At 39.0% G+C, this 23,784-nt stretch overlaps 1 protein-coding gene and 1 long non-coding RNA gene across 2 annotated transcripts in view; one reads left to right on the top strand and one right to left on the bottom strand.

Moving 5' to 3' along the window:
- The window catches only part of LOC111265924 (uncharacterized), a 30,047-nt gene that overhangs the window by 3,417 nt on the left and 2,846 nt on the right, over positions 1 to 23,784 (bottom strand). Inside the window, exon 3 of the long non-coding RNA XR_002683755.2 lies at positions 7,836 to 7,916. This is a non-coding gene — a long non-coding RNA (uncharacterized LOC111265924). The remainder of the gene's footprint in view (positions 1 to 7,835; positions 7,917 to 23,784) is intronic.
- On the top strand, positions 5,623 to 22,254 carry Fak (protein tyrosine kinase 2 Fak; the record flags this gene model as incomplete). Its single annotated transcript, XM_022842939.2, is given in 18 exon segments — positions 5,623 to 5,809; positions 7,408 to 7,583; positions 7,814 to 7,981; positions 8,110 to 8,368; positions 8,557 to 8,851; positions 9,445 to 9,522; positions 10,335 to 10,356; positions 10,674 to 10,807; positions 11,107 to 11,340; positions 11,501 to 11,873; positions 12,049 to 12,288; positions 12,591 to 12,708; positions 13,131 to 13,643; positions 16,553 to 16,892; positions 17,059 to 17,737; positions 18,015 to 18,238; positions 19,529 to 19,899; positions 20,078 to 22,254. Coding segments are annotated over 18 exon segments (4,531 nt in total), but the record flags the coding sequence as incomplete, so codon positions are not given.

Genomic DNA, 23,784 nt, shown 5'->3' with positions numbered 1-23,784 from the left:
GTCATTTTGTGTCACTTTTTAGGTCCAAACATTAACGAAATATTGTCAACGCGCAGGATAAATCAACATCATTCTACTTAGGCATTGTTGTCATTAGTATAAGTATAGCGCTAGCATTGCTATACGGCCTCAGCTACAAAATAGTTGGTTTACATTTGCAGCGTAATTATAGTGTAACAATTTTTTGAATAGTTTTTCATACCGTTGATAAACAGAACTACATTTAAAATATAAGTTTCATTTTTAGATCAGCCGAAATCAGCAGGCGCCTTCTTGAAAATCGAAGAAGTTAAATGTACTGCCGAAGTAAACAGAAACGAACGAGGATTCAATGAGGTGCCTCATGATGTTAAAGTAACCATGTCTTACGGCCTTCCCGCAGTTCGTTTGAGTGGAGTAATCTATTCAGTGAGAGTGAATGGCCGTAGCCACATCGGCTGTCTCGTTCTTTGCTTACCGTTGAAGGGAGCAAAGGCCGACCCTCTTTTCGCCCCAATCTGTCACTCCCGTATGTATACAAATCTCTTTTAGTCCGTATCTTTAAACCATCGCTCGTTGAAACGACAAGCAACTAAAGTTGCTTCGCAGTCAACTTTGTAACCAATAACTAATGAATTGAAATTTGGTTTAAAGCATAATTGACTATAAAACATATTTCCTATTAGTTGGCCAGTGTGTGAACACGTGAAGGTAAATACCAGCATCGCGGATGATCCTACAATACTATAGTAACTTTTATTATAGTTGTTTGTAATTAGCTTATGGGCTTGATGCTGACAAGATAAAGTATCCCTTATGAAATCAATTCTTATTCACGACACATAATAATGATTACAGTTTACCTGGTATTTGTTTAACTATAACGCTGACTTAGCAATCGTTGTCAGATGATACTGCCGCTTATGCGTGAAGACGCTTTGAACATGTGAGATATGTTAGAAACAGCTGCGACCAGTGTAATAGTGATCCAGGCAATGACAGTAATTTGCGTTTAAGGAAAAGGCTATGCTGCTTTCAGAAGATTTCAGCTGTCCGCCCGGATATGTCGTGCAATCATCAGTAGAGCCCATGAGCCATAGTGAAGTGCTGAAGTTCGAACGCCATTTTCTTACAGATCTTTAGAGCTTTAGGTCTTCCTTCCCGGTTGTGGCTTTAGGGGGCAGTTTACGGACTTAAGCAAGCAAAGCTTTTGGTGCCCCAGTGCCCATGCCTCAGGTAAGCGGCTAAACTCATAAAACGGCAGGCGCGCAGTATTTTTTCAGATGTATGCCAAACAAATCTCCAACGACATCATGTAAGCTTTAGTAGAAATTTGTTGGAGTCATAAATTTATGGCACTACGTTTATCTGATGCCATCTTTTCTAATTTGAAATCAACACCGGTGGATAAAAGCACTAAGTTATACAGATATGCACATATGTTAGTCAACTGTAACTTTAACAATTGTCAGTTATTTAAAAACAAGTATCGGAAAGTACGCAATTTTGCTCCAAAAAACAGTCAGCAAACTTTTTTCCATTGAACTGTTTCTAAATTTTAAAAATTAAAACTTGTTGGGCACTACTTGCTATGTTACTAAACCGGTACATCGTTTACTATTCTAACGAAACAAAATAATACGAGTAAGGCTCGTGCGGCCATACCATGTAAACTAATTCGTGCTTCAAAGCCTCGTCCATAGAAATACGCCAAGAAGCGCTTTTTGAGTTGATATGACTATATGTCGAGATGTCTTCGTTAATCTATCTGCTGGAATCGGGTTGCTTTTACGCTGTTTTGAAAACAAAAACCAACATATGAATAAATGCAATATACCGCCAACATTGTTCTTGCATCTTAGTTAATCTTACAGGATTTTTCTGCAAAAAATCGATAATGCTACGATTTGTGTTCTATGTCTTTCCTGTTCTACCATATATGATGCAGATCCATATCGCAGAATGTAGGCGAAAAGAATCGGTCAAATTTGGGTCATCAGCAAAGAAGTAGACTTCAGCAATTTGTCCAGCCAAAAAAGCGAATTAGATTGGACCGCCTACTGAATGCAATTAAAACTTTTTCGCAGAGTCTGGTTGTTATTTCAGAACCCAGCTCTTAACTCCTTTAATAAATTTTCATTGCTAAAAACGAGCGTAATAGTTTTACAGGACCATTTTAGAACCCCGTAAGATAAAAGTGGTTTTTCTACAGTAATAGGCTTTACGAAACCTCTTGTGTTCTGATCTGTTTCCCTAGTTTAATGTTAATCCCATATGGTCTCAGTTTTTGGGTATATTTGGTTGGCTGAAATCTTAATATCCGCTTTATCTCTGAAACGAAGCCAACGAATTTTTATGCAATAAGAGGGTTTTTCCGTGTTTATGTCAAGTTAGATGATTACCTTTTTTATTTGTTACTGAAAGATTAACAATTATAGCACGCCACTGTCGCTGTCAACGTACCGATAGGCACCTCGTCCTTGTTTATCTGCTACCCCATTTATTCTCTTACTAGATATGCACTCATGGCTATATGCGATCAATTTACGACTTCTAACGCGGTCAGGACGATTGCGTGACAGCTGCTTGTTGTAATGGCAACTATCCAAATGGTGACCATTATAAGGATGAGCAGCAGCCAACACTAGCCGCCATTTTTTCTTGTTGTTACTGTCTGCATATAATAGCAACCGTATCTAGTTAAACACATAGGATTATACGGATGAATATCATTAAGAAGACGTCTCCTGTGAAATCATATTTTTAGCCTTTATTTCCTCAATTCTATTAAAAGTAAAAGGCTCTGGTTCAATCAACAACGGCATTGCGAAGTCGCCTGCGGTACTTAAGACCAGAGATGTAAGTATTTACGAAATAACAACATGTTCTAGCCAAAACAGTAAAACGTAATTCTAACTAGCTTATGTTAAAATTGCGTAAAACACGAGGAAAGCAGGTATGCTAAAGCTGTACGTCTCGCATACTTGATTTTCTCGGCACTAACTATCCGCATTCATTTGTGTGATTATATTAATTATTATTGAGCCATTCATATTGGACTAGTAGCCCTAGTTTTGTATTTCTTCGATAGTTCCTGCTTAACCCTGTGTTTGAGTGTATATAGTGAGGTTACATATTTCTATCAACTATAGTTTCTCTATTTCATTTCATAGCAGCTTTTTATTGTATAGAAATCGATCAAAGTTTTTTTTCTGCGATTATATTAAGTGGACGCAAGGCCTGCGCCCAATTTTTACTGAAAAATCAAACGTATAAGTGATGATCGGGGATCATAATGGGATGGTTTACCAACACTTCGGGTCTTTACAGAGAAAATGTCAGATATGCTGAGCGCATTCGATTTTTGTTATTGGTTGGTGATATTTTAGATTGGTACATGATCCTGCAGACATTGTTATTGCCGGTATCCTTTGTATCCAAGGTAGATTGTGAAATTCGTCTTAGTTGAGTATTATAACAGCACTTAATATAATAATGTGTTCTCTTAGAAAAACGTAACTTTACTTTTTTCTATTTAGGTGACTACTTTTGCAGTGGCTTTTGCACCATAGTAAAGTACGTGCATCAGCTGCTTGTAGAGCACTAGAGTAGCTTAGTAAGCTTTACATTGCCGTTGAAGCTTTCAGTGTGGTCCTATCTACTACAAAATGGCGGATATTAGAACGGAAGGCAATCGCAGTAATGACGAATGCGAGTAATGATTATTATAGAAAAACGATATAGGAATCGTCACGCCATCCAGCGTTGCGTGTACTTAAACCGACTCACACAAAGGCGATATCGTCGACGATCATCAGTCTTATCTGTTACGGTCCGCTATGTAATGTGCGGTCTGAACGAGGAGGTCATTGTTCATATCCGACACTTAATTTGCTTGATATATCGGGAAATAGACACGTACACATATCTACAATTCGCATCGCTAGCACTCTCTGTATCATTTCTTTGCATAATCTTGCGTCCCTGACACTGAGAAGGGCAAGTCACAGTTCCAGACTAGGAAAAAATATAAGCTGCCGGACAATCTGGAATCACCATTTACAGTGCGAAAATGAAATTGATCTCCATTTTATCATTGTATAAACTGAACATATTATATTAGTCAACCAGTACCGATAACTAGCTCCGCTGGAATACTAATCATGTGAGTATTGTTACCACTCATGGTGATTAGAGTGGCCTAAAAATAACCATCATCTGACTGAAGCATCTGTTAGCATCTATTTATTTACGTTGTCCTGCACAGATTTTTTAACTTGATTTAGTCGCTTGTAAAATGGCTGTATCTCGTATTCGAACTCAACGAGCTTTCCCTTCGGGCCAACATGATTTCTCTTTTGACGGCCCTCAAGCATAATATCTAACTGTTGATACATAGGAATACAATCAAAGTAAAACAACGCCCCCGTATTGACGTACTGATCGTAGAGAAATGCTGCAGCCGTACAAAGTTGATGTCAAAATTGACCGAAACAAATTGATAAGTTGCCAACAAAAAATGTAGTGCAAAACCGTAGGGTAGACTGACAAAGAGTCTCCAATACAGCAAAATTAATGCTTCCCACTAAAGTGAAAGTGGCGCATAGCGCAACGCGCACTACCTATTCAAGCACTTCGTTAAATTTGAATACACTCGTTATGAGTAAATCGGTCCTGTTTCTAGCAGAGTTTTGATTATGCAAAAATTGCTTAGATCCAAGCTTCATAAAAATAACCACAGTAGCTTTGATAATACCAAACACATCTTTTTCAAACAATTTCAGCGCTGTCAAATTATACATTTCATTGTGTTTTCGTTGCAGGACACGCCGCCTCTTCTTGTTGAGAAAGATGACTTCAAATATGATGACTTTCTTAATTCTGCTAGGGAAATAGATACCAGGGTATAGTGGCCAAAGTTCCATCGAAAAAGTATAGCCAACGCATAGGCAAAGGGAACGGAACGGCTGAAAAATAGATCTGCTACACTTATGAAGAGTTCGCGGTTATTGTGCTGTTAAATTTTGAAAAGAGAGTTACGTATAGAAGTGCAAAACTGCTGTTTGTTTAGATTAAAGGATTGTGCGACAAGATGAAATCCAGTTCATTTTATAACTATAAGCAAAATGTTTTCTAGCGCCCGCTTTCGACTATGAACCTATCACAGCCTGCGATCTAGTTTTGATATAGTACGATCTCTAGTACAACAATATAGTATAGAATACGTTTTTTGTTTTAATTTTTTTTTTTAAATACATTATAAAATACGCAGTTTCCTTTCAGAAAATGCTTTTTTTTTATTATTAGAAAAATAATTTTAGAAGATTGCTCGCACATCTATAACACGACAAGTTTCCTAATAGACATCTATATAGCTACATATTTAATCAAATTCGGTAGCTCCCATGCCCAAGTGTCATTAAGATGTTTTCTATTCCATCCTGAATAGAACTGCTGATAAGATCAACATGTCAAAATCTGCATTGATGGGGACTGCCTTCAATTATCGTACCGTAAACGTTGGGGGCCGTACTGATGAATAGGTTTTCTTGTTAAAGATAAATTAGTCGTGTATTGTGATTTGGCGTAACATATTTACAGCTCAGGTGCTAATTCTTATATTTTCGAAATTTAATATTTCAGACTGGATGATGCAGGTGGTGATAGAACGGGAAGTGATGGGGGTCTATCTCCGATGCGACCACCGAAAGCTCCACTTGGGGTCAATGTTAGCCGATCTACCGGCCAACAGACAATCTCAGTCCTCAAGGTCTACTTGAACAATGGAGAGTTTCGTTCAGTGAAATGCGGTGACGCAACCGACGTCAAGGTAACGAGTTCGTTTATAACAACTGGTGTACAGTGACTGATAGTAAACTGGATTATAGTTAATTTGTCTGTACTTTAAGACTCAGAACCGAAAAATTAAAATTCGTTATAGCCTAAATCGACTGAATATTATTGTGTACTTTTTTTTTCTACAACTTAGTCGTCTTAGATCTTATTTTCAACGAACTGTAAATTTCTATTTTGCCAAAAGTCGATCAGACAGGACAGCCTATTCTCTAATTTTGCTTAAAATTCGGTATAATCTTATTTTTTCCAAAACAAGTCACAAACTTCAGACTCACATATTAGCAAACGATATATACATCGTAAAACAAAATTCGCTAAAAATTGTAGGGTGTAGAGTTAGTATTATATGAGTTAATTTTGTTCAAGAGGCATACTTGACTAGAAGTAAGTCGGAGCAATCGCAACGGTGTAGTCTGTGGAGGGTTAAAAGGGTTTCACCTAGCTGGCAGCATTATTTAGTACATCCTTTCTATAATTTGTATTAGTATCGCTAATTATATGAACATATATAGTTAACTGGTAGTGTGCATGAGGCACTATGTCTAAGCTTGACCGAAAAGCAGTAACATACGTAATGTACTTATGCAGTTCGTTTGCAGAAGTTTACATGGCTACAACTTTAGGTTCGACGGTGGTATCGTTCAAACGAAAAAAGAAAGCTTAGCTAGCTTATAATTGTTACCAGCTTTATATAGATATTTACACAAAAACATATTTTGGCTGTGGGAGCCGTTGATATTACACACAACAGGATATAGACATTTAAGCAGTCAGTATGTAACAGTCGTTCATAAAATTGCACAGCTGACCATGGCTTCGTCGGGATCCACAGAAATAACACAGAACTCCTTGTTACTCCAGACAGTAGTAGAAAGTTGTATAATTTATAAAGCCTGTGCTTTCCTCACAGAAAATTGACTCCAAAGGTAAGATCCTTTGAATTAAGTGTAGCTGTAAATGATATGTGGTAATCGAACTGCTACCCGCAACAATGAGCTTTTTGTAAACATGAACAAAAATGCTCATCTTTGTCATATCTGTTTATGACATGTTTTTTTTCTTCAAATTCTCACTAGAAATTATTGTAAAATAAATGGGCAAAAAATCTTCCTGGAGGAACTCCAAGTAAGGCCACTATCTGGTAGTGGGGACAGGTTCCTGATGCTATATTGGGTAAATAGTCGTGGGAATCTATCTACCCAGCGAAAGTAGCCGAAAGCACCAAAAAAAGCTCAGAAAAACTGGCTTATCACCCTCATTATATGATCAGCAATATAGGGAATTTTCTCCGTTCAAACTTTTACAGATCTATCCAGAAAATTGGACTTTAATAAGACAACGTCATCATTCAGTTGCCTATAGCAAATACACAAACTCTTAAAATACTTGGCTGCATTATTAGTTATGAGACCAAACTCGTAGAGATAAACGGATGCATTCTTTCATACTAACTGCTATCGATCATTGGGACTTTACTGTTAATAACACAATAACGTTTCATTGTGGAAATTGCAAATTTCCAAAACAAAACGTTATTGAGGTTCCAAAACAGACATCTTAAATGATTTCTAGGGAATCATCCATTTGCTCTGTGGACAACTCCATCCGTCCCCTTTACCATTGGAAGCATTATTTGCGTTAAGGCTTCGCCATGCCGCAACGGGTGATTTGCAGTGGCTTCATCGCGACACAACCCTCCACCAAGTGCTCGACAAATATCTACCCAGGCAATCGCTTAATGACTGGCGGTAAGGTTTAACTTATCGGCGTAGCAACCAACAAATATATACACGTGTATATATATTTACATGCATTTTAACTTTCACGTATCATTTTCTTATTATATCGCATATTAACTTTTACGTGCATATGTTTTTGCATTTTTATCCAAATTTGCTTTGCTGCTTTTTTAAATCTGAAAACAGTATTTCGATTCAGTCCATCTAATGTGGATATCCTGATAATTAACATGTTTCAGATTCGAGCTAAGAGTTCGATACCTTTTGGCGAATCTGGATGATTTCCTCCAACGAGATCGAGTAACATTCACTTTTTTCTACGAGCAAGTTAAAAATGATTACCTGAAAATGCAGGATGAGGTCGAAGTTGAGTTGGCTATCACTCTTTGCTGCTTAGAGATACGACGGTCAGTATATTTATCCGTAACAGATATTGGAATCAAAATAAATCGATCACCTTCTTGAAGATTTTTTTATACACCCTTCATCACACACGAGAAGTCCAAATATTTAATGTACTTTGGTTTTCAAGCAGGTTCTACAAGGATGTATCTCAGCTGTCGATTGATAAAAAATCAACGGCGTTGGAATTCCTGGAACGGGAGGTTGGCTTAGATAGATTCCTTCCGGCTTGCGTCCTTCTGCAGCACAAAGCCAAGGCGCTACGCAAGATGATTCTTGCACAATTTAAAAATGTCGTCCGTCTTTCCGAAACCCAGTGTATGTTGCAATTTCTAAGATCCGTCAAACGAAAAGTCGCCTTCGATCGAGAAGTATTTTTATGCCAACTGGGGGTAAGTTTATTTGAATTAAATTGTTATTTTTGATATATTAGAATGACCAAACTAAATATACACGTTGCCTAGTAATATTCGTCAGCCGCTATATTCAAAGATAAACGTGACTGGTTAGATGAAGCACATCTCATGCAACATTATTATTTAACGTATTTAGTAATTGTGCATTGTTTTTTGCATCTTAGACTGGCTGGACAGTGTCTGTGGAGTTGGTGATCTCATGTGAGCTGGGTATTGGCTTTGCAACGGATGCACGTGGGCCCCTTCGTCCAGTTGGGCAATTTGCCCAAGTGCAAAACATCGAAACGATTGTTCACGAAGGCGACTCCCGTGCTCTTGTGCGGCTTCGGGTGGCCGGCACAGCTGAGCCTCTTAGCGTTTCCTGTGAGAATCTCCGTGTGGCAGAGGCTATCGCGGATCTCGTGGATGGGTACTGTCGACTAGTACACTCCACAAACGCTTCCTACTGGACTCGAAAAGGTATGGCTATCCTCCTTTCTGTGTATTTCGCACACAGCCTTTTTAAAGTTTTGCCTTCACTTAACATTTCATAATCTGTCTCACACTAAACCGTTTTAAAATTTGTAACCCACTTTCATAAATGGGCTCTAAATATTCTGGAACGCTACTAAAATTAAGTATTAGTAACGCGCGAAACAAGCCACATTTTATGCAAACACGGTTAAACGTTCAGGCAATGCTCAAAAACAGTACCGGACATGAAACTCTAAGTATTTATTTATGTACAGTGAATTAGAAATACAGGAACGTCAGAAACGGATTTATACTAGTTGGCTCATTCTAGCCTTGGTTAATAGCGAGCTGACTTAACAAAACCTGTCTCTGTATATTGATGTGAAGGGCATTTTGTTGAATCAAATGTAAACAGACGTGCAGATGTCAAGTTTGCAAAAAAGCTTCAACTTAAAGTTAATTCCGTCTTCAAAAACAAGCATCATTTAAATTGTTTGATGTTACTCGGAATAACCTAACTAACAGCTTTTGGATCCGCAAAAATATTAACAACTAACGGCTGTTGCGCTTTGTTTTCGTCGCTTATAACGCTTATTTAGAACTGAAAGCAGGAGAATCTGAAAAATCTGAAATTAGCAGGGCTGACAACGACTCGGAATCTGAAAGTACAACCGATGGTAAGCCTAGAATTATATGAATGAACTTTAAGTAATTAATTCTATATTGCTGTATCTAAGATGCTTGGTTTCTTTTTGCGCAAAACAGATAAAGTTCGACTTTTTTTTTTTCACAAAACACTAATAATAACCATACGCAGTAAAATTGTGTCTATGTTCGCTAAAAAGAGCTTGCTGAAAGTGTTCCTGAGTACTCTTAATTTTTGAGGTTGAGTTATGCCGTTAGCAGTAAACATTCCTACTATCGTGTGCTGCTATTGGGCACATGTTCTGCAAGTGCATCTGTATTGAAACAAAAAGTAACATCTTGTACAGGTATGCTTGACTGTGTAAAATATACAATATTGTGACAAAAGACGTGATATAAACATATGCCGGTGGATGTACAATAGGGTGACACGGTCTACGTGGCTAATGCACATGCCCTAAGTACGTTGGAAAAAGCCCAAATAAGTTTAACGAAGCCCACTTCAGCAATACATTATAGGGTGGGCAGGTTTTAATGCTGTGGCTAAAGAAATGATTTTGAAAACACGTGCACACCGCAAAAACGGTTGAAAATGTAAAAAAATATTTGAAAATTTGATTTGAAAGAAGATGCCTCTCGAACACGTTCTGAGTCTTTGAGTAAATGGTTACTACTGAAACTGACCTGATACTACAATTGGAAGCTGTTCTAAGAATGGCCATTTGATTTCTTATTTAGTAGTCTTTTTTATTGGTTACTACATTTTGTTTTAATATATGGGCTATCTGTCCATTGGTGTTTTCTATATTATGCTCGTATCTAATGTTATGTGTTCCCCCTTTAGATAATCATCCTCCACGCTACAGGTACGTTCCTTACATACGCCATGGTTATATGTCGTTATACTTTTAATTTATGTAGGCCTTATCCCTTTTATTATCTAACTGCCACTTCTACTTGTTTCAAGAAATGTAATACTGTTCTTATAAAATGATTGTAACACATAACACTTAGAGATCAGAGGGACACGTTACCATTTATACATTTATCGCTAAGCGAACGCAATTTTCTCATATTTTCTGCAATACCTTTTTTATTTATTTTGTCAGTGAGTGAAGCTTTAGATGATGCTTTAATTAAATGCGCTTGTTATGATAACGATATTCTTCGATGGGTTCAACAGGCGCAGTTCATCAAAGCCACGCTCAGCTGGTCATGCTGGAGTTGAAATTCTCGGCGTGGGCGAAAGCAAATTAAGACATTCTGAAGATTATGCTGAAATCGTCGATGACGTTGAGGGGGATTACTCCAGCGCGAGTGTGTACATTAATTCGAAATCTATCAAAATATAGCCTTATATGATATACACCAGCTTTTATACGGCATAATATATATCACTTCTGAGCACACTAAATAATGTAGTGAAATTCTAAAACACAAATTAAGCTTAATTGTTTTATTAAATACAAGACGTAAATACAAGATCGACCTTTTCAATTTCTAACTAAGGAAGTAACTAAAGGACTTTACCTATCTCTAGAAACGTATATGTAGGCTTTATTAAAAAGAAGTTATAGGGCAACAAAAAATGATTGATAACATATAAGTAATTCCAGCTCGTGATCTGGAATTGGATCGTGCTACTCTAACACTCGGTGAGGTGATTGGACAAGGACAGTTTGGCGCTGTTCATCGGGGAGAATGGCGCGCTAAAGACGGAACTCGTGTACAGGTTGCCATTAAAACGTGTAATGGACAGGGGATCGCTAAAAGAGAAATTCAGGAGCAATATACAACAGGAGATGAGCTAACGGAGGACGATGGAGCTGACAAGCTTCTTGATGAAGCCCGTGTGTATCTTATCTGTGTTTTATCCTGTGATTCGCAATGGGCCGATAAAACTTGCGTTTTTCAATAAACATAGATACTATATATTCAAGTGTATTTTGACATTCAAACCACCACCATAACCTACCTAATAACGTCATATATGCATGTGCCCACCTGTAGATACGATGAAGCAATTGGACCATCCTCACATCATTCGGCTGGTTGGAACCTGCTCGTCGGCACCTGTATGGATCGTAATGGAGCTTGCTCGATTGGGAGAACTAAGGGCGTTTCTGCAACGCCACCGTGACCGTATAACGCTGCCTCGACAACTACTGTGGTCTCGCCAGCTAGCTTCTGCATTGTGTTACATACAACAGAAGGGTCTTGTGCACCGAGATGTAGCAGCCAGGAACGTGCTCGTGGCTTCGAGAGACTGTGTTAAACTTGCCGACTTCGGTCTTTCTAGAGAGCTGGGACATGCTGCCGAATATACGGCATCTCGTGGCAAACTGCCGATTAAATGGATGGCTCCAGAGTCGATCAATTTCCGGTTAGTGGTACAACTCTAACTGTTAAACCTTACTTCTCTAAACGTAAGCTCCGTATATTCTGCTAGACACAGTGTATAGATATATAATTCTGTTTATAACAGTCTCCTCATTGTAGTATTCCTTGCTTTCATGCTGTCGCTTTCATTGCCGATATGATTACGCGGGATGTTGTAGGCGATTTACGTCCGCGAGTGATGTGTGGATGTTCGCCGTGTGCGTTTGGGAAATCTTAAGTCTGGGTATCAAGCCGTTCCAAGGAGTCAAAAATGGTGAGGTGGTAGCACGTTTAGAGGACGGTGAACGGCTTCCTCTGCCGCATGGCTGTCCTCCGAGACTCTACAGTGTACTCTCGCTGTGTTGGTCATACGATCCTGCCAAAAGACCCACGTTCCTATTTCTTAAAGAAGCATTGCTGTGAGTTTCTTATGCTGATTGCACCTTTATTCTGTGTTATAAGTACACCGTCTACAAAGCCATTTTTAATACCTTACAGAGTGCAGGATACAATATAAGCTCTAAGCAGCAAGGTTTTATATATAATTACCATAAGGCACGGTGTGCTGAACGTTTACATCAATTAAAAAAATAGGTGGCACATAAGTTATTAATTTGATAGGAAAGCTGCGTCCAAAAATTGATAATGGTTCCTCTATCCTTGTCTTGACTTCTATATGAAAATGTGGATACCTTAACATCTGATCATTGGTTTAATACAGCGAAATCTACAACGAGGAACGTGCACAGGCGGAATCATGTCGTAGGGAGCTGCGTCGCACAAACGCGCTCTCTTGGGGCTCCGATGGGTCGGACGGTTCGGACGAACCACCACCAAAGGTTGGACACAACTAACCGTGTTCCTGTTTAACGATTAGCAGTATACTAACGTAATATCTTTACCTGTTAGTTTACATATATTTAAATTATTTAATGGAAATTTGTTTAGTCTGAAACAAATACGTTGCCGTCTTTTGAACATTTCAATATTTCTTTAACATAAACCTTTATTGAAGAAGCTTCTAGATAATTTCTAATCCAGCGACGATATTTTGTCCTGTTATACGGTGAGTCCTATAACGTGGTACCGACCTAACTAAGGCCGATAAAACTGGTGCAAAGCACTACTTTGTATTTTTTTTATGTGACCTATAAAACTATAAGCCTGTGCTCATCGCTAGTTATTGTGAGCTCCCTTTTATCTTTTTTTTGCAGTTGTACTCTTATGTGGGACTAAAGTATTTATCTTTGTTTCGTTTTAGCCCGCGCGACCTGCCAGCGAACATCGAAATAGTGTATGTGGTACCCCCACGCCGCCGACCACGGCGACAGCTTCACAAGCCTCATCTGGTTCTGCTACTGTTGCGCCCTTGGCCCCGGCCACCTACATTGTAGCAGAAACACCCGAAGTTCTTGCACGGCTGATGCGTGACAATGACGGGTCGATGCCGCCTGCGTGGGCGTATGTCGCACCCGCTTCGCCAACAAATACTTTTGCCGTTGGTGGTCACAATATGACCAGCTTTGAGGGTGACCGAGTGATTTCTCCAACTGGCGCAACCACTCCGGAAATTTCCCCTCCTTTAGGGGCACTCGGAGTTGCGGCGGGGGGCGTTGCAGCAGCTTTGGAAGCAGCAGCTCGGGATGCGGGGCTTGTGGCTTCGACCTCGGGGGCTACCAACGAATCTTCGTTGTCAGTCTCATGTTCGCCATCTAACGTCGCACTTTTACTACCTGCTGGTGGCAGTAACGCTTTCAACACTCACCTTCAACAGGTTTAAACCCTATAACTTTCTCTATCATTACAACTCTTTTTAGCTGAAATAAATTATTTCGATAATAATTAAACTCTTAGTATTAGGATATTACATCTAACAGATATTTGAAAAATATCTCAAAATTCCTGTAATAACTGTAAAACATATGATGCAAAAATATTTAAGTTCGAGGAAAAACAATTAATTGCGTACTCAAAACGAGTTTAAACGAGTTCTTTCAAGAAGTCTGTTCTTCAACAGTAAAGGATGAACAAATAGATTTTTTGAGAGGTCTAAGATCCCTTTCGAAAGTTATCGGAGCATCTTAGAAAGGAGTAGAAAAGGAAATGAGATACCTGTTTCTATATATATGTATAAAGAGTGCTTTTTTAGTTAACAGTAAACCTCAATGAACTGGAACAATTTGAAGTGAGCATACCCAGAGATAAAGCAAATAATTCGGCTAAAAAAACGCGGATTCAGCACCTAACTAACCAATGCAGAGGTCATGAAGAACCACTATTTTCCTGTTTTTAGAGGTTCAGTGGATCAGAGGCGCTATGCTCGTCTTAGGATGTCAATATTAGAAGAATTCATGTAGAACACACGTCATATTACTACTCCAGCAGCATGTTGCTGAGAAATTAGACCACAGGAGAGAACGCAAAGGCTTTATTTATTATTAGAGGTTCAGTAAAAAATTAAATATTTTAAGGTTGAGGGTGATCAAAATTATAAATGGGTACGTTCCACATTCAATAGTCAAGGAATGATATAAAGACAAAAATGCGAACTATAATTGTTTTGATGCTTAAGACCTACCTAATTTGGATGTGTTGTTTTATTGTAAAATCAACTCGAATTCGGTATGTAGGATTTGAGAGCAACCGATATTAGGCAGGAGCTTAGATTAGGGCGTTGTCTTGCAACACTGAGACGGTTTTAATTGTCCCTTTCTTCTTGATTTACTCATAATTTTTATTCAATAAAAACTATAATATGCATCTTACGGTGAGGCTTTAATCAGCGCGACTTCCTGTATGTCTTATTGCGTCATCTCGTGAATTCGCTCCGATTTTGTTCAAAATAACAAATGAAAACCATTTTTTTTGCCCAATTACTTCAAATGACGATGGGCGTTATTAGTTATGAGCCTGCTCCTCTTTTAGACAATTTTTCAATTTATTGTTGCTAGAAGTTAATATCTTAAGTTACAGTGAAGTGGTCAAAATGGCCTTTTACACTTTTAAAGATACAAAATTCTTACCGTAAGAAAGATTCTCTGAAGATCGGAAAAAATAATCTGTAGGAATAAGGTCGGGGCCACAAGAAGAATGGGGTAAAACATTTTCTTTAAACTCATAAAATTTTTGGCAGGTTATAAAAATGTATGAGATTTGGCGTTGTAATGTGTAAACATTACTTTTTTCCTAATCACCATAGCCGGACGTATTTCTTGAACGCTGTGTTTTAAACAGTCGATCTTTCTACAACACCTAACCGAGTTAACGTGTTGGCTGCCTGGGAGAACGTCGTAGAGGATCGCTCCCCTACAGTCTCACCAAGTGTACAGCATTACCTTCTTTTGGATCTGGCGAGCTTTAGCTCTCGTACCTACCACGTTTTCACGACGATTTGCCTTTTCTGGCAATATTGTAACTTATCCACTCTTCATTGCCCGATCTCATCTTTGCAAGAAAAGAGTTGTTTTAGTTCAATTTCAATAAAATTATAGGCCGTGCAAACGGAGTTCATTAGTTTGTGATAGATCAACCTACGGGAAACCTAGATGTCCATTTGATTGACGTAATCATTGTTAGCTACTTATTTTAGATGCTCCTGCGTTTTTTGTAATCTAGTAAAGGGTCGTGTGCAGGGCTGGTCAACTGCAGATATAGCATGTTCATAGTAAAAGGGTGGACCAGGACGTACCTCGTCTTGAATTATGAAGCCACCACCTTGAAAATCAACGAACCTCTTCCTGACCATATATTCGGTTACAGTATCAGATCCATGCACCCCACAATTGTTTTCAAAGGTTTGGGTCGTATCAACCCTTTCCAGAGATAAAACTTCGAAGTCGATTTTGAATACACCTTTGACATCTCTAACTAAACTGAAATCTACAGTCGAATTGAATATCGCGCCACAAGATAGCTAGAAGGCAACCTTATCAATACAGTAAGGAAGGGCTTTTCTTTCCGCACTCAATCCACTAAAATCCGGACCGTTTGAAAATACGAAACGGGCTTATGAGGCCGTCTGATATATATATGCATTAGTGTGTCTGATATATATATGCATTACCGCACAATGGCATCTTTTGGCACTGCCATTAGACCTATTTATTGTTGTTATTATTGGAAACAATAGCATCTGGGATGAGTGTCTGTCGGCACTCTCTTGGTGTAGTAACCAAGAGCATTGGCGCATTTTGGTAGGTTTTAATAAATTCAAATATAAAGCATAGTTTTCCTAGAAATACCGTTTTCGTCAAAGCGTTTTGATGTCCGAGCAAACGACAACGAGCGTATATAGCAAACGACGTTATTTTCGTGTGAGACGGTATGTTTTAATTTATTTATGTTTGTGAACTTTTTTGCTTTTGAGCATAGGACACTATAGCTCACCCTTAAGCATGAATCATTTAGGTTTGCAATTTATCGGCCGTTCAGCTGAAGCTACATGATCATACTTTCGTAAGCATTTAACATTAGAGCATCATATATATATATATTTATGTGACGTATAGCTAATTTGTATCTGTGGTGCGCCTAATAGAATCTCAAATTGCTAACTAACGACCTTGGTGACTGAACTGTGGTGACAAGCAAAATAATAAATTAGACAAAATTAAAACAACGTACGCACACAATATTCATGTACTCTGTGTATTTCTAACAAAATGTTTTTATTCATTGCAACAGGATAACCCGCCGCCCCCACCTGCTCCAAAGTCACCTCCTCTACGAAGCAAACCCTTAGGAGTGTCAAGTGGTTTGGGATCGACCTTGGTAGATGAGCGTGATCTGCTAGAAAAGCGGTTACTTGAGATTAAAATCAAAGATCAGCAACGAGAAGCTGAACGCGATCAAAGGTGGCTGAACGAGCAGCCCCTACCATTCGGGACACCGCCACCACATGCCTCTGTCACTGGTCCGACATTAGGCCAAACTTCACTCTCAAGTCATGCTAGAGCACGTCAGTATCATCTAGGCACCTCGACCAATAACAACAGCTCAGCTAACGGGATGCCTAAGTCACCAGGTAAGTCACTATGACATTTGAGTTCAACTTTGTGGGTATAATATTTCCATATCATGACAGCTGTTCAAGTAACAGGTTCTATCTATAAACTGTGTACGAGAAGATTAGGCTATTTGCTTTTTATAGCACTCACTCTTACTTCAGTATATTGATTTTGTTTGTGTAGCTAGTTCACATTCGATATCTGTCGGGTCGGCGACGCCCAGTACGTCAGCAGTCATAACGCCGCGGGTTGGATCATCAACGGCTAACAGATATGGTGAGGGCGAACCCATTTATGAAGCAACCACCGGCGTGGTGCGAGCGGTAATGCGGCTGTCGGAAGGTGTTCGGGCACACCAAGCTGAAGCCTACGTAGAGCTGGTCCGCCAAACTGGGCTGGCATTGCGAGGACTTTTGGCTGCCGTCGACGGCCTGTCCCCCACAGTGCTCGGGGTCGATCCGCGCACCCGGCGGGTGGAACCGGCCCAGCGCGTACTCAGCGCTGATATGGCAGCTCTCGTGTCAGCTGTCAAACTCGCAGTGCAACGACCAACAGATAGCGAACAGCGAAGGGCCATGCTGGAGGCGGCTCACTCTCTCGCCGTGGACGCAAAGAACCTCTTGGATATCGTCGATTTGCTAAGAACCACGGAAGTTACCGGCGCTCACGAAACGCCAGCTGCCACTTCATCATCCTCCATGATGTCTGTGAGCTCCAGCGTGACAAAATCTGGAATAGTGACATCATTCGGACGCCACAGCCGTAGTGGCAGTCAAAGCGAATGCGGTTCGTCAATTTCTGGCGAACGTATCTTGCAGAGCGAATGCTCGACACCTCGCAGTTCTACACCAACATCATTCAAGTACGTATGAATTTTATCTACATCAGTGCCTTATTCAGTTATCTATCCTAACAGCTTTTGGTTACTCGGGTTATACATACTGCTCATGAAATACCGTTTGCTTAAACACGCGCTAAAGCTAATTTGATAAAATATTGCCAATAGAATTGTCTGCTTGGCATGATCTATGCATTTAATTTAAACCTAGCCTATTTTCTCTAAATTTGGTGAGCCTAAATGCTGTGCGCATTGCAAGCAGGAAAGGAGCGGTGGCTTTATTGTATTTCTATTGTTACAGAAGTGAGAGTCTGCCACGATCAACATCGGCGTCACACCATTCGGAGTCGCAAACGGGGGGGCAAAGCCTACGTTCAGGGGCGTCTACGCCTGGACTCGGGCTAGCCCTCTCACAAGGTACCAGTCACGCAGAATCCGTGGGTAGCTTGCCGTGTTTAGGAAGGTCCACACCGAGCAACACATTTAGTAGTTTCCAGAGCTGTGCAAGCGGTAGCAATCTTGGGGGTAAGTCCGTATGCACGTGGAACGCGCATGGCCCATCGCGCTGCTTGCCACTAGGGATGCCGGAATTTTTATTTTGATTAAATACAAATATAAATAACATTACGTATTTTTAAATTAAAAAAAGAAAATATAACTTTGGCAAACAGTTATCCTAACGCATAATAAAGCTTGTTTGAAAATTTACCCCCTCCTTAAAATTTTGATCTAAGTCTGACGTTTTCTAAGATAACTTATTGTGGACATTGTTAGGTTCTTTCTTGGCTGGAAAAACTTGACACTATAAGAGAAAGCATGTGCTTGACAACATAATAAAAACAACTGTTTTTTTTGCCAAAAATTGCTCTCAGTCCGATCAACACATTTTTGTGTGTTAGCGGTATTTTTTATCAAATATTTCTCATGAAATCCCAAAAACGTTTTAAGGCCTATAGACTCTCGAAAAGTCGTTTTTATCTAACAGAGTAATTTAGTTTTAAATATTCAAAATACAATTTATGTAAGTTTACATAATCTGTATTTGTCTTTTGCATCTATTAGAAAGTCCATGTACAACGTCAGATGTCACCAAAGAGGCCCGGTGCTTCTAGCCCTTCCTCTGTATTCTCGAATCTATGACAATAGTAATCCTACTGCTTATTACCATTTCCTGACACACATTGCTCAGCCATTTATTATATTTCTATTTATCGGATTCGACCATTGATTAAATTATTTGTTCATCGTAAACAGCATGCATTCAGCCTCGGCTCTACAAGAGTACCTGTTCTTTCTAAGACAAGAAACAAACTTGTCAAAAATAATACGTCGTTTTTGTAATTTGAAGGAAAATGAATTCAACCTCACTATGCTGAACGAAATCACCCCCCACTAAGGTCAGCAACTTTTTCCCGAGATCGATAGTTTACGTTGCCGCCAGTTTCTATTGGGCTTCCGAAGACTTTGAGTAAGATTCCGAAGGCAAGCTGGAATATTTTGAATAGGATTTAGTTTCAATAGATTCAAAAAGCCATTTTTGATACATCAGAACTTTCGGCATGGTTTCAGCTCAAAATCGAATTTCGCTGAAGAGTTCCTCATCAAACGTATTTAAGGGACACCTTAGCGAATCTGTACTAGCTTGTATCGCTTGACGCACCGGTTAGCATTAAAAAGTTTTTTGAGAGGTTCAATATATATGGATGTAACACAAATGGTAAAACATAACTTTTTAGCTATATATGAAACTTGTGACTACAATTATGCAAAGAAAAAAATTTGAGTAGCTCGTACACGTTTATTGTCGATGAACAGGCAGCCTTCCACGTAGCGGAGGTCTCGTGGCGGGACTCGTTGAAGCTATTAATAGCGGATGCTCATCACGAGCCTCACCTCTTACGTCACCGCATTCTCAAAACAGTTCGAATTCGGTCAGTTTAAACGGGTCAATCGGTATCGCACCTCCAGCTTTCGTGATCCCTGCATCCATAGACGGATCACTGTTGAACGTCAAAGGAGTTGGCCCAATGCGTAAACAGAATTCTACGTCAAGTTTAGGCACGGTACTGGATAGCGCCTCAGCTGGGGGGCATACATCTGTGAAAATGATGGCAAGCGACGGACCACAACACCACCATCAAAGCAGCAGCTTGCGAAAGATGTCCACAAGCAGTATCGACGAACAGGTATGAGCAAGATGTAGAAGACTCAGTTTGGCACACGGCTTCTGTCTGCGGATTATACAACCGAAAAAAATACTGCTACAATTTCTAATATTTATCTTTTTTCAGCTATTAATCTTTGTATAATCTCTATGACTCATGATGTAGCAAAAATGCATTTTTTGCCCGTGGCTTGTTTCAGATAAGCTTACACGCCACGCGGCCTCACGCTAGCACAGTTTCAATACCAAGGAAGCCTCCGCCAGGGCACAAGCCCCCTCTACCTTCCACAACCGCCAGTGGTATCTACGATAACCCGTAGATCCAGCATCGCATTTTCAAGTCTAAAAATGACGCCCACGATATTAGCATGGCGCCTGGCAAAAAATTTCGTCTGCAGTACGGATAATACATCCTCATCTTAATAGCTATTATAACGACGAGCATACGAAGTAATGAATCACAACATTTTTCCGCTGATGAATGAAGATGTGCCCACTCATGTCTCATCTCCTTGTTTACAATTGAGAACAGCGAGTTCATTCGCTTAAATGGAAACAGGAGGTCAGGAAATATAGTCAGGAATATGTCACTGGTATGGGACAATTTAAGTAGCGTCGGCATACCTGCCAATGGACATCAACATCGGGAGGAAAGAACATAATTTTCATGTTTACGGCAGTTGTAGTAGCTTCAAGCCAATTGGTCAATTTTGCGATACCTCAGACAACTGCAATATGCAAACGTAGTCATGATATCCGTTATATTCAAACGATACTAAATTAAATACGTTAACTTACTAGCAAAACGGATCAATTGGATGTACGAAAAAATTGACCTGGCACATTAATCAAAGAATTTTTTGGCCGAAAAAAAATAGGCGAAACTGCAGAGTAACTCAATTTACCCAGGGCGCGTTAAACTTTCTATGTCGTAACGACACACTACTTGCATTAATTTAAAAGCTGGTCGAATTGTCGTTAGTAATAGCTTAAACTGATCATGAAAAAAATCACGCATACAGGCAGAAAAAATATGCTATTTAATGAAACGTGAGGAGTAGACAGCTTGTAAAGGAGCTTTTCTCAAATAGAGTAGATGCGCTTGTGGCCCAAATTTGTCAAAGCTTTAAGCTCAACTTAAACATGTATATAATTTGTGTATAAATAGGACTGAGTATTTAGAATTGATTTCCGTAGAAAGAACACATTTTCAAACAACTGAGGAGATGTGGTGGTAATCCTTCAGAACGAGGGATGCAGATTGAACAGTACATCAAAGACACCCGTTTTACAGAAGCACTCAATAGGACGCGTTATCATAGCTCGGATCTGAAGTCGTAGAGATCGCTTGCGTGATCCTTGTAGCCTTAGGCACTATTGAATTTCAAAGAAAGATCTCTGAGCAAAAAATTGATAATTTTAAGACTACCCACGTTTTTGCACATAGCGGATCACGTTTTATTCTTGGCGAAATCTTAAAGAACAAAAGAAATTAAGCTATTGGGCAAAGTAATCGATGCGATTCTCTTATCTGCGTGGCATTGGTCATGCAATACTTTCAACATCAACCTCATCTTAATACACTCAAAATTACACCAACTGCAATTTCAATCTAGACATATCATGCGATTTTCTGGTACATCCTGAAATTAGCAGTATTGTTATAAGATTTGCTTGCAGAAGGGGCTAACACGTACAATTTCGTGAACAGGACGCTTTACATTTACCACGATGGTTAAATAATTCTAAGAAAATACTGCTGTATTTAGTGTACCTAGAAAGAAGAAGAAGAGACAAGACGCGTGCCAATTATTTTCGACACCAAGTGCTCGTCTGATATTGGCAAGGCACATGGTATAACGACTCTGGAAAGCAGAAACTCCGAGCCCAACTTTGAAATAGCACTTGATTAATACTGGGCCATGGAAAAAGTATAACGCAATAGGGCTTTGTGACATCAACTTTCATTGCTCTATATATGATATAAGGTTAAATGAAATCCGTGGCTTGAATGTGATTGCTTCTACAGACAGTCCCATTTTTTCGTTTTTTGTAAACTTATGACATGACTAATTTTCGTAATCGTAACGAATGAAAACTTAGGTTTTGTTATGTGTTTGTCAGTACGCTTATCTTACACTGACGTATCCTAACGTCACGAGTCATGATTCACATTATATATATATATGCAAAGCGTTTGTATACGTCCGCTCCGAGCTAGAATTAACCTGCTGTGGGCGTTTACTAAAGAGAACTAGCATGAATGATATTAGTATTGAGCGAATGAATTTGTCTAGAAAGCGAAAGGGTCTGCCTCGGACAATGATTTATGGACAACAAGCTAAACGCCAATAAACCATTTGTATGCCAACTTTGGTATTATGTGTTTTTACTGCCTGTCTACTTTTTAAACCTTACAGACTAATAAATACCTGTTTTGAAAATCTCCGTAGTATTCAATGTTACCAGGTTATGTTGTATAGTGGAACAAACATGTACACGTTCATTAACTGAGCTCCACACCATCACAATAGATGGCCAAATGCTTAAAGCATTTTTATCGGTTCTATTCGATCGGTTATACACTATGTGTGTTTGCTGGAATCGCGATGTTATCCAACGAATATATACGGGAAGAAACTGTCCTCGAAAGAGTCCTACGAAACGATGCGCTATTTATTAGTTATTGGTAACTTTATATGTACACACGATAGCGAGGAAGTACTGCTAAAGCTAACATCGTACGCGAACTAGCCTACACTGCTAGAATACTAAAGAGCCTTTACAAAAACAGAATACAAATAATAAGTCTTAGGTATATTTTTTACATGTTTGAATATCAGAACATTGATTTTCCGAAAGCGAATCGTAGTTTTCAAAGAAATTCACATCTTTATCTTTCACATCTTATAACACCTACGGTATACTGCGGGCGCGACGAACTTATTTTGCTTAGATGCGATATGCTTAAGTTCAAAAGAATGGTACCTTAAAATAGTCTTTGAAAATTGCATTTTTTCTGAACCTGTGTCGTGTTCAACTTGCGTGGTCGTTCCGATAAAATAACAACGCTGAATAGAAGATTCAGTTACTCAGAAGCCGAGCACAACTACTTTTTTCGAAATAAAAAGATACAACAATAGCAGTGGTTTAGTGTAGCATCAAAAAAGATGTACATTGATGCGTATCACGTTGAGTAGTTGCCGCAGTGATTGGCCAAGCTCTTGTACATGGAAATACTGCATACCTGCATAATGGTCTTTGTAGTTTTAATTGTTTGCTTTGTAGATTTTATGCCTGTCCGGCAAAGGTTTTCTATTCTTTTGCAGGCTTCCCCTCTCTCTAGCGTCATAGTCCTTTCTACATGTTATTCATAAAATCGATTTGTGTATTAAAAAAAATGGAAATATAAAGTTTTTAACCTTTTCAAGTTAACCAATAGCAATAACGTCAGCTTTCTAGTCGTGTACTGGTTTTGATAATGTTTGACTGATGGTTTGCTTGGTTACTTTCCCTACAGTATTTAATCAGAGATCTGGTATTTTTATATTATGAAACTTTGGCCGATTTAGAATTTCAAAAATCTCACTAATTTCTTTGCAAAGAAAAATCTTTTTTACTTGCTTATTAATTTGCAAAAATACACAAACACTATTGATGTTTCCGAAATACTTCATTAGAAGTTTTCTTTATTCGATATCATTAGGTTTTTAGGTTTGAATACACATGAGTGAAATCTGCCTTCAGACGAAGCAGAGGGAGCACAAAATTTTACTTAACTTCTAGTAAATTAGAAGGTTAGCAAAAAAATGCAAGAAAACTAGCAACAAGACACAGTTGAAATAACAATGAGGCTTACGAAAAATATATAACAATAATTTGAGCTAGACTGGTGGAGTGAAAAAGG

Source organism: Varroa jacobsoni, unplaced genomic scaffold (genome assembly GCF_002532875.2).
Source record: "Varroa jacobsoni isolate VJ856 unplaced genomic scaffold, vjacob_1.0 scaffold_1027, whole genome shotgun sequence".
NCBI classification, from domain to species: Eukaryota; Metazoa; Arthropoda; class Arachnida; order Mesostigmata; family Varroidae; genus Varroa; species Varroa jacobsoni.
The sequence above is the reverse complement of the archived record's forward strand: the minus strand, read 5'-3'. Positions and strand labels throughout refer to the sequence as shown.